This window comes from Rhinolophus sinicus, linkage group LG03, assembly GCF_036562045.2.
Source record: "Rhinolophus sinicus isolate RSC01 linkage group LG03, ASM3656204v1, whole genome shotgun sequence".
NCBI classification, from domain to species: domain Eukaryota; kingdom Metazoa; phylum Chordata; class Mammalia; order Chiroptera; family Rhinolophidae; genus Rhinolophus; species Rhinolophus sinicus.
In genome coordinates this window covers 78,277,400-78,289,472 of record NC_133753.1, presented here as the reverse complement: position 1 = coordinate 78,289,472, position 12,073 = coordinate 78,277,400, and the positions used below count along the sequence as shown (strand labels likewise).

Here is a 12,073-nt window from a genome sequence, read left to right as displayed (position 1 = left end):
AACAACAAACCAGTATTACAAGAAATGTTTGAGGGACTTAAGAAGAAGAAAAAAATAAAAAATATGAATAAAATGGCAATAACTACATTATCTATCAACAATTACTTTAAGTGTAAGTGGATTAAACGCTCCAATCAAAACCTGGGGTGGCTGAATGGATAAGGAAACAAGACCCTTATATATGCTACTTACAAGAGACTGATTTCAGATAGAAAGGCACACACAGACTGAAAGTAAAGGGATGGGAAAGGGTATTTTATGAAAATAGAAACAAAAAAAGCTGAGGCAGCAATAACACTTATACCAGATTAAAAAATACTTTAAAACAAGGCTATAACAAGCGACAAAGGATCCAACAATCCCACTTCTGGGTATTTATCTGAAGAAACCCAAGACGCTACTTTGAGGGGACATGTGCATCCATATATTTTTTGCAGCCTTTTTTTTACAATGGCCAAGATATGGAGGCAGCCTGGGTGTCCACTGATGGATGAATGGATAAAGAGTAGATGGTACATATATACAATGGAATATTGCTCAGCCATGGAACAGGTTCTTCCCATCTGAAGCAGCATGAATGGACCTGGAGGGTATTGTGCTAATCGGAGTATGTCAGACAGAGAAAGACAGATGTAATGCAATTTCACTTATAACTGGAATCTAAAAAACAAAGTAAGCAAACAAATAAAACAGAAAATACTCATAGAAACAGAGAACATTTTGATAGTTGCCAGATAGGGTCGGGGTTGGGGGGTGAGTAAGAAAGGGGAAGGGATTAAGAAGTACAAATTGGTTACAATGGGACTGTAGGATATAGCATAAGGAATATAGTCAATAATATGGTAATATCTATGTATGGTGTCAGATGGGTACTAGAATTATCTAGGTGATAGATGGGAGAGGGGTTGGGAGGCAGGGTGAAAAAGTTGAAGGGCTTAAGAAGTACAAATTGGTAGTTACAAAATAGTCATGGGGATGTCAAATATAGTCAATATGGTAGTACCTATGTACAGTGCCAGGTGGGTACTAGACTTGTCAGGGGGATCACTTCTTAAATTATATAAATGTATAACCATTCTTCAGTATACCTGAAATTAATATAAAGTAACACTGAATGCCGAAACAAATAAATAAAAATAATGGATTAGGAAACTCCAAAACTCCACTACAGCAACGATTATGCTGTCAAAAACTATTAGAATCTATTTTTCAGAAACTCTGAAATCTAGTTCAAAAAGTTACAACTGGTAAAATGCTCAATAAAGAAACACGTTACTAAATTTTGATGAGAGCTTTATGGCATTTTAACTTACCTACCTACCACCCCCCACTCTCCAGCTGGGCCAGGGCCTTAGCTACCATGGCCCATGCTCCTGGTGTGGATTGTCCAAGAGGAGGTAATATGGACCTTGTTCTCAAAGAAATGTGACTGTGTATTTTGACCTGTGTGGTGGCTCCCTGAGGAATAAGCTCAGACGCTTGCCCTTTTTTCTTTCTTTTATTTTTGTTACAGTTGATATTCAATATTATATTAGTTTCAGGTGTACAGCATAGTGGTTACATTTATATAACTTACCAAGTGATCCCCCTGATAAGTCTCATACCCACCTGACACCATTTAAATTTATTACAATATTATTGATTATATTCCCTATGCTGTTTTTTAGATCCCTGTGAGCTTGCCCTTGTTTCGCCTGCTTGAGAACTTTCTTAGGGCTAGAGCCTGACCACTTGTCAAAACGTTTAGGACAAATACTCGTATACTAGCTGCAGCAGCTTGAAGCAAAGAATAACAGGCAAGCAGGTGACAGACTAAAAAGTCTAGGAGAGAAGAAGGGATTTACATGGGGAAATAAAGGTTTTGAAAAGTTCCCACCTATACTGGGGGAATCTGGAAGAACACGCACATGCTCAGGACTGGACGTATGCTCAGGAAAGACCCCAGAAACCCTAAGCTTTCACCTATGGCTGATCTTTAGGCTCATGAAAATGAAAAAAAGAAAGAAAGATCCCAAATCAATACATTTTAGCCTTAAGGAACTAGAAGAAAAAAACAACAACAATCTAAACCCAAAGCTAGCAGAAGGAAATAATAAAGATTAGAGCAGAGATAAATGAAAGAGAATAGAAAACAACAGAAAGAATCAATAAAAACCAAACCTGGTTCTTTGAAAAGAACTTTAGGCTGACCTAGAAAAAAAGAGAGAAGTCTCAAAACTTATGACAAAGTTATAGAAATAAAAAGTGTGGTACTGGCATAAGGATAAATATATAGATCAATGGAAAAAGAAGAGCCCAGAAATAAACCCACACATCTAAGGTCAATTAATTTTAAACAAGGATGTCAAGACCATTCAATGGAGGAAATAATAGTCTCTTCAACAGATGGGACAACTGGATAGACACATGCAAGAAAATAAAATTAACCCCTACCTCATACCATACACAAAATTAACTAAAAACAAATCAAAGACCTAATCGTAAGAGTTAAAACTATAAAACTGTTAGAAGAAAAAATAGGGGTAAATCTCTATAACCTTGAATTTGGCAATAGTATTTAGGTATCACATAACACTAAAAGTAAATATAATTAAAAAAAATAGACATTGAACTTTATCAAATTTTAAAACTTTTGTGCATTAAAGAACACAATCAAGGGAATGAAAAGACAATCTACAGAATGGGGGAATATATTTGGAAATCATATACCTGTTAAGCGTCTAGGGTCTAGAATGTATAGTCTTAGAAGTCAATAGCGAAACTTCAACCCAATTCTAAAACGTGGCAAAAGATCTGAATAGACATTTCTGCAAAGATATATAGTCAATAAACACATTAAAAGATGCTTAATACTATTAATCAGAGAAATGCAAATCAAAACCACAATGAGACACCATTCCACAGCAACTAGCATGGCTATAATAAAAATGCATTAACATTCATAGTAACAAATAACAGATGATAAAAAATGTTTGTAAGGCTGTGGAGAAACAGGAACCGTCGTACACTGCTAGTGGAAATGAAAAATGGAAAGCTACTTTGGAAAATAGTCTGGCAGTTCCTCAAAAAGTTAAACATAGTTACCACGTGACATAGCAAGTCCACTCCTGGGTATATGTGCCAAAGAAATTAAAACAGATATACAAACAGATCTCATACACTAATGTTCATAGTAGCACTGTTCACAATAGCCATAAAAGAAACAAACTAAATGTCCATCAGTGGATGGATTAATGGATAAACAAAATATAGTATAGCCATACAATAGAATATTACTCAGCAATAAAAACTAATGAAGTACTGATACCATGTTTCCCCAAAAATAAGACCTAGCCAGACATCAGATCTAATGTGTCTTTTGGAGAAAAAAAAAAAAAAAAAAAAAAAAATTTTTTTTTTGAGCAAAAATTAATGTAAGACCCAGTCTCATTTTACTATAAGACCCCGTCATATTATATTATATCTTATCGTACATCATACATGTCATATCATACCGGGTCTCATATTAATTTTTGCTCCAAAAGACGCATTAGAGCTGATTATCGGGCTAGGTCTTACTTTTGGGGAAACACGGTATATGCAACAACATAGATGAGCCTGGAAATATGCTAAGTGAAAGAAGCAAAGCACAAAAGGTCACAATATAGGAATCCATTTATGTAGTAAAATAATTAAAAGGGTGTGGCACATAGAACTGAGTAAGTGATAGTATAATTATCAATCTTTTCTATCTTATGTCTACTAGCACAGAAAATTTCTAATAATATACTAATAAAACAATGAGAAAACCCCCAGCTGAAGAGAAGAGACTCTGAGGATCCCAAGATGGCTGACCAACATAAGATGGAAGGAGCCTGAATCTCCAAATGACTGCATGGAGCAGAAAACTCCCTTTCTGTCCCATCTCCCCTAACCAATCCACACTGGACTGTAACATGGGTAAGTAATAAACTTTTATCGTGTCAAACCATTAAGACTTCAGGGTTTACCTATTATAGTGACTAGTCTTATTTAATAATACATGTTATCAAGAATGGATATTATTCATTAAAAAGGTACTATAGATATGTTAACAGGCTAGTCACAAAACAGATTCCAGGACTGGAAACAAACAGCATGAACCAATATTTAATATTGTGAAATATCATCCCACCATTTGCCTTTCTTATTCCAGTTTAATAAGCCATGTAACTGAAAGCCCCTCCCCACAATCTTTTGAAAGATTTCAGCTCCCCTCCCTTCTCCATCCAAAGTAACTGATCACATTAACTCCAGCAAATTGCTATTTGTTTATTGGGCATCACACACCATTAGCCCCACCTCAACTCCTTCATCCCTAGTGCCTATACTTTAAGCTATAAGTGTGTGTGCAGCTGTCAAGAGAAAGAGGAATACAAGAAAGTAGTGGACACTACGGAAGAGTCCTCATGATATATGCTTGGATGGAGCTGCATCTGCTATATACTCTGAGCCTATGACTTTTCATTTGTTCCCCTCATCCCCTCACCCTAAATGCAAAACAGACTAGGTTTCAGGCATGCATTTTTTAAGTAGATTATTTTTGCTTTTATTTGTACTTTGTTGTTTTTTAATTTTAATGTTTAAAATTCAGTAAATTGTTTTGACTTTATTATACTTATTAAGAAAAATATTAACTGAATAATGGTATAGGTAGTATTTGCCTTTGGCAAACCTTGAAGCTGGTCCATGAATTTCTGTTTCAGAATTACTAGCATAGCTGATAGAAGTCTGTAGATAAAATCAAGAAAGCAGCGGGAGCTTTAAGAACACACATTTCCTTATTCAACATGATGTATAATCAACAGATACTCTCTGTACATGATAGGCAAGGTATAGTTTTCAGTGTCACATTTTAATGTGAGAGGGAATCAAAAAAGAAATCTTAAAAGGAGTAAATGAGGGGGAGAAGTGGTAGAAGAAAACAACTAAAAACAAAGGTCTGCATCTTTGAGGAGGCTGTTGTGAGCACTTAGAGGTAACTTGCTTTTCACGTTAAAGTTGCGTGTATTGTTTAAATTGTTCTCACCTGCATTTTTCCTTTTGTAAGGAAAATGTGAAAAAAATTTTACTGATTAAAAAAGTAATGCTGTTTTATTCAGATACAAACGATACCTGATGCATACATATAGAGAATACAAATAAAATTTGGCAAATTATCCTCTTATAGCAGTTTTTTGTTGAAATGAACACACATAATATTGTACGTTAATAAATGGATATATGAAGTAACCATGGATAAGGGAATTCATTCCTATGGTTTGAGGAGCATTTAAAAAGATGTATTAAAATTTAAAAAGCAAGAGTAAAATATCTTAATATTTTAAATAACATTTGATACTATTTTAAATACAGTTACTTACCGAGAGTCTGTGAGCCATCAGGTTTATTTTCATTCATTTTACTAGGAAAAATAAGAAGATACAATACAGCCATCATAATTTTTAAAGTCTCAAATGATCTATTTTAATTAAATTTAGTCAATGAATGATTACAAATAAACTGCATATCATTTCTTACTCTAGCACATAATTTCCTCACCTTTCACATATCTAAGACCAACAGTTCTCAACAAGGGGTAAAGCCTGGGAAGACTGTTAAAACTGGAGGGAATATTTTTTAGTTCTCAAATGATTAAGATGACTTCTTGCACTTAGTAGAAAGGGCCCAGGATTGCAAGAGACCCTGTAATGTACCAAACTGACCTACACAACAAACAGTCCAGACTTTCGAATTTCCAGCTGGACATTCAGGTAGGTAAACAAAACAAAAACCTAGTTATAATTACATTAACCTAGAACCTAAGCCCATTTTATACATAAATATCATCTTTTTTCCCCCTGTTATTTTAGAACTAGACGAGTATTTCCAAAATACAACTCGTGTGTAAAGGCAAGGAAATTTGTATTTTAGTTTTGTTCATAAGTTAACCAACATTTGTTCAATGGTTAGGAAAAAAAAAAAAAATCACATCAACAGCAATGCCGTTGGTATTTGAGAAGCCTACAAGACAATCCTTTATCAGGCTGTATTTGTGGCTGTTCAACATTTGCAGATTCCACAAAGAGCTAGCTGCAAGCTTCTGACTGCCACAGCACATTCTAGTACAGTGTTCAACCACTTCCATACTGAAAGACAGTCACCTGCCTGTTTCTGTCTCCTCACTCCCCACTAGTTAACAAATAAAATTACTTACATTCATTACTGAAATATAATTTTTCTAACTAGTGCCAAAAGATCAAATGGAGAAAGAACATCTTAGCAACAAAGTTTCACTTTACCCAGGGTATATGAATAGCCTACTTGAAACGTTATGAGATTTAAGTATGATAACATATGTGTTAACTCTTGGAATTTAAGTGGAAACAGAAAAATACAACATAACAATGCTATTAGGTAAATGTAATCTTACTTTATAGCTACAAAATCAATGCTCAGAGAGGTTAAACACTTGTCCAAGATCACAGAGCTCGTAACTGGGAATAAACTAACCTGTAATTGAGTGACGATGCCAGCTTACATGAAAATAATGAAAGAGCACTATAAATAATACAGAATATTAATAGCAAAGAAATGACAAAAAACACACAAAGATTACTATCAAGTTTCATCAATGCATTCTCACAATATAGAATTCATATTTCATACTGATTATAAGAACTGTTTTGGGTTTAAACACTGATTTTTCTCACATATCACTTTTGTGCTTTCATAAAAAGTCATAGTCCAAGTCTTTTGAATCACTTTGACTGCACGTCTTCAATATTTTCTGGTTCTTCCTTACAAAATCATCTGTGCCATCAAGATTGGTATTTCTTCAAAGAATCCATAAAACAACTAAAGAGTTCCACTTTAAGCAGGCTTTGCAATTAAGTAGGTCCAGCCTATCTACCTTTCCCCATCCCTTCCCCACAACCATTAGTCTAGGGTTAAAGGAACAGTCCTTTAGTGTTTCCTGATTTTTTTTTTTCTTTTTTAGAGGCATTGCTTATTCTCTACAGGCATATGACAACACTTTTGATGTTTATTAATAACATGACGGTAGACTGCCTCACTTGGCCACAACTGATTGAGGATCTCAGCCTGATTTTAAACATCCTAAGAGGTATATGGGGCTAACGGGCGTGTCCATCTAAAATTGATGTAACACAGTAAATAAAAAGAATAAATGCCTTTTTTTATTACAACTTCTTTATAATTCAACTTCTAATAATGAATTCAGCTTTTCATAAATCCATTCATACCAAAGAATTTATGCAGAAATTCAAAATACAGATAACACTACTTCACCTAGAGTAAACAAAAAAATGTTAACTTATAAATGATGTTCAGTCAGTTTCCAACAACACAAGATTTATATGAGATCCAATCTCTCCATTTTATAATTCCGTATCCTCTCCCCTCTGTGAGTGAATTGCAACCATCCATTGTTTACTTTTAGATTTATTGTAACTCAGAATAATATTGAGGCCCACAACACAGGCATTTTTAATAAAAATATGTAAAACTCTCTCAATGTCATTGATGCAAACATTAAGCATAACATTACTTTATGTTTTTTTCAATTTTGTTAATTCCTCAGCTACACTGCTAAATTCCATGAGGGTAAAATCCCCATATCATTCAGAAAAGTGCTAATAAATATTTGCTGAATGTGACTGATAATTATGTTACAGTATTGGTACGAATGGGCAAGGTTCTAGACTAAGTTTTCTTTGTAAAGAAACCATAACATCTGCTCCTCTTCCCCTTCCCACTGCAAGGACCCAGGGCATCTCTTTTGGTGGACAGTGCGATGAAATCCTGTCTAGATTTTTATAATAAATGTATAGACAACTATTTTACTTTTAAAAAGGCACCTGAAGCGTCTTGTTAATTTTAGAACTGTGTAGTGAATAAGCACTTTCTCATATTTACAAACACATATAAAAGAATAAAAGTGAACATCAATCTCACAAGACACACAAAAATGTAGCACAGGAGTATGTAGAGAACTATGCTTGAAAAGCCTCCAAATATCATTGGCCATAAGTTAATCATAAGAAAGATCTCCAATGTTATCAAAACATGAATGGGAAAGGTTTATGCTATGTATGCCAATATCTAATACTAAGCACTTTATATCGTTTTTCAAAGTGTATTAATACTATTGCACAAGGACCAACAGAACAAGCCCAGAAATAGATCCACACTTTTCTAGTCCTTTTGTTTTCAACAAAGGTACCAAACAATTCAGTGTGTGTGGGGTGGGGTGGGGTGGTGGTTCTTATCAAAAAATGGTGCTGGAAAGAGTGGCTATCCACATGGAAAACAAATGAACCTGATCCACTTCACACCATAAATAAAAATTAATTTCAAGTGGGTCATAGACCTAACTGTAAAAGCTAAAACTACAAAAGTTTTAAAAGAAAAAGTAATCAATTGTACTTCATCAAAATTAAATCTTCCACTCATCAAAAGATACCATTAAGAAAGTGAATACGCATGCCTCAGACTGGGAGAAAGTATTTGTTAAACGTGTCTGACAAAGCCTTGTACTCTAAATACACGTGCGTAAAGAACTACTACAACTCAACAATATAAAGCAAACAATCCAATAAAGAAATGGGCAAATGACATGAACAGACACTTCATGATGGAAGATATGAATGGCCAATAAACACATAAAAAGATGCTCAACATCATGGTAATTAGGATAATAAAATTAAAACTACTCTGAAAGACCACTTCATACCCCTAAATAATGGCTAAGATTAAAAAGACTACCAACACCAAACACTACAAAGGATCTGAAGCAACTGGGGACCTCTCACAAATTGCTGATGGGAATGTAAAATGGAACAATTATTTTGAAAAGTTTTGGCAGTTTCTTAAAATTAAACATATATTCCTGCACCTAGCCTTTGATGCAGGAATTTCACACCTAGGTATTTATCCAAGAGAAATAAAAACATATACAGACAGGAAACTTTATATAAAAATGTTCATTAGCAGCCTTCTTCATGATACTCCAAAACTGGAAACCCACAAGTCCATCAACAAGAAAATGGATTAAAAAAACTGCAGTATAATGATAAAATGCAATACTACTTGGCAAAGAAAAGGTAAAAAGTGCTGCAAGATTCAAACAAAACAAATGACTCTCACAGATACTACGCTGTGCGAAACTACACACTACTGTTCATATCCACATTATCCCACTCCCATGAAGTTCTAGGACAGGCAAAACTAATCCATCATGAAAAAAATGAACAGTGCTTGTTTCTCAGGCAGGGAAATGACTGGAAAGGGACATGAGGAAACTTTCTGAAATATCCTACTTTTGCTAGAAGGATCTAAGTAATAACTTTGACAGAGAGATGAAATCCTGATTTCCAACAGAGATACCAGAGCTACAGATAAGAGTTTTAACACAACATTCCTTCTCTGAATTTTGTAGTTTTCAAGGAAACAACGCCCTAGGTCCACTTCATAGTCCAGACCTAATGTTGACTCCTTTACACACAGCCCTGGCTTTGCTCTGTCCCTATAAAAACACTATTTTATTTAAATTTCACCTGAATGTCACCCTTCTCCAAAATCCTATAAGAAATCTCTTTTACCCTTTGGTAAGAAACGTTGTGGTTCCTCTGGTCTGCAATCTCATTGCAATGAGTCAAAAAAACCTAATTATCACACTACAGGTTTATTCCTGCCGGTTTTACACAGGAGAAAGAATGATAAATGTCAAAAAACATGAATTGGTGAATCTGGGTAAAGGGGATATAAAAGTCCCTCATACTAGTATTTTAACTTTTCTCTAAGTTTAAAATTATATCAAAATTAAAAGTTACTCCCAAATTGGATGTTCTAAAGATATTACGGGAGGTCAGGTGGCTCAGTTGGTTAGAGCATGAGCTCTGGGCAATGGGCTGCTGGTTAGATCCCCACAAGGACCAGTGAGCTACGCCCTCCGCAACTAGAATAAATTCAATGGGCTACCCCTTAGCTCCTGGGTGGCCAGATGGCTCAGTTGGTTGGAGCGTGTTCTCTCAACCACAAGGTTGCCGGTTCGACTCCCGCAAGGGATGGTGGGCTGCGCCCCCTGCAACTAGCAACGGCAACAGCAACTGGACCTGGAGCTGAGCTGCGCCCTCCACAACTAAGACTGAAAGGACAACAACTTGATGAAGCTGCCGAGTCCTGGGAAAAATACATAACTGTTCTCCAATAAAAAGTCCTGGAAATACACACTGTTCCCCAATAAAGTCCTGTTCCTCTGCCCCAATAAACTCTTTAAAAAAAAAAAAGATATGTCATAATTCATACTTTTGACCAATTCACATTAGCCTTCTTCCTAATCCCCAGCACCTGAAATAAAATTTTTGTTTCTAAATCTTGATTGATGACTGCTGTATTTCAAACAACTGTCTCCAAAACAAAACTTCAGCAGAAAAAAAAAAAGGACTACTTATGTATTTTTTATTGGGTTTATCATGTTTTCCTTCCAATACATTAATTTTTAAAATATCCTAAGTAGAATGAGGAAAACAATGTTATGTAAGTATATATCTCAATAATAGCCCGTCTTAACACCAGACTTAATCTCAGAAATATCAAATTATTCCCCTTTCCTTGAGAAATCACCAACAATTTAATGAAGTGTTCCAGAAAGCCACTGTCAAGAGGTATTCTGAGTCTCTTCCACTGCCTACCTCCACTTGGTTAGTTAATAATATTCAGTTTGACTCTCCTCCTCCTTCAAAAGGTGGGGCTTCATTTCCCTTTCCTTGACTGTGGCTGCGTGCTTAGTAACTTGCTTCCATCAAAAAGCCCTGTGGACATGACAATGTGTGACAATGTCATAAAAGGCATTGAGACTTAGTTTTTGTTCTCTATCATGAGTTACCTGCCCTGGAGGAAGCTAGTTGCCAAGTCAGAAGGACTTTTAAGATGCTCCTTAAAGAGGCCCACTTGGCAAAAAACTCAGGCCATTTGCCCGAAGCCTTGTGTGAGCCAATTCAAAAGTGAATTCTTCAGGCTCACTCTTCAGACAACTGCAGCCTGGCTGACCGTATGAGAGCAACTTCCTGGGAGACCTTAAGCCAGGAACAGGCAGCTAAGCTGCTCCCAAATTTCTGACCCACAGAAATCGTTAGATAAAAAATATTTGTTGTTTTAAGTCACCAAGTTTTGGGGGTAATTTGCTACACAGCAATGATAACTAATATAAAAAAAAAGTAAGGCGAATTCCCTCTCCTTGTAGCTGGGTGGCTATTCTAACAGTTTTTTGGTAGGCTCTTTAGGATTTTAATTTTTTTTTTTAAAAAGATTTTATTGGGGAAGGGGAACAGGACTTTATTGGGGAACAGTGTGTACTTCTAGGACTTTTTTTTTTCCAAGTCAAGTTGTTGTCCTTTCAATCTTAGTTGTGGAGGGCGCAGCTCAGCTCCAGGTCCAGTTGCCGTTGCTAGTTGCAGGGGGAGCAGCCCACCATCCCTTGCGGGAGTTGAACCGGCAACCCTGTGGTTGAGAGGATGCGCTCCAACCAACTGAGCCATCCGGGAGCTCAGCGGCAGCTCAGCTCAAGGTGCCATGTTCAATCTTAGTTGCAGGGGGCTCCGCCCACCATCCCTTGTGGGACTCGAGGAATCGAACTGGCAACCTTGTGGTTGAGAGCCAACTGGCCCATGTGGGAATCGAACCGGCAGCCTTCGGTGTTAGGAGCACTGAGCTCCAACCGCCTGAGCCACCACCGCACTGGCCCTAGGATTTTCAATATATAAGACTATCATCTGCAAACAGACAACTTTACTTCTTCCTTTCCAATTTGGATGCCTTTTATTTCTTTTTCTTGCCTGAATGCTCTGGCTAGGACTTCCAGTACTGTGCTGAATAGGATTAGGCACCTTTGTCTTCTTCCTGATCTTACAGGAAAAGTTTTCAACATTTCACTACTAAGTATGATGTTAGCTGTGGGCTTGTCATGCATACAAGGCCTTTATTATGTTGATATACTTTCCTTCTATACCTACTTTATTGAGTGTTTTAAGCACAAATGAATGTTGTATCTTGT

At 36.2% G+C, this 12,073-nt stretch overlaps 1 protein-coding gene and 1 long non-coding RNA gene across 6 annotated transcripts in view; one reads left to right on the top strand and one right to left on the bottom strand.

Annotated features, from left to right (window-relative positions):
• LOC141570622 (uncharacterized) overlaps window positions 1-3,975 on the top strand; it is a 42,735-nt gene extending 38,760 nt beyond the window's left edge. The window contains exon 3 of the long non-coding RNA XR_012494830.1: window positions 3,746-3,975. This is a non-coding gene — a long non-coding RNA (uncharacterized LOC141570622). The remainder of the gene's footprint in view (window positions 1-3,745) is intronic.
• G2E3 (G2/M-phase specific E3 ubiquitin protein ligase) overlaps window positions 1-12,073 on the bottom strand; it is a 51,730-nt gene that overhangs the window by 35,360 nt on the left and 4,297 nt on the right. The window contains exons 2-3 of one of the 5 annotated variants that reach the window (XM_074328124.1): window positions 6,511-6,558; window positions 5,382-5,422 (exon numbers count right to left, since the gene is read on the bottom strand). The exons of 1 other annotated variant lie outside the window; for it this stretch is intronic. In XM_074328124.1, coding sequence (XP_074184225.1) covers window positions 5,382-5,418 — 37 coding nt within the window. In that variant the 5' untranslated portion in view covers window positions 5,419-5,422; window positions 6,511-6,558. Of the gene's footprint in view, window positions 1-2,709; window positions 2,808-5,381; window positions 5,423-6,510; window positions 6,559-12,073 lie in introns of all 5 variants that reach the window. 3 more of the 5 variants (XM_074328123.1, XM_074328125.1, XM_019754520.2) reach the window with 3 other exon arrangements.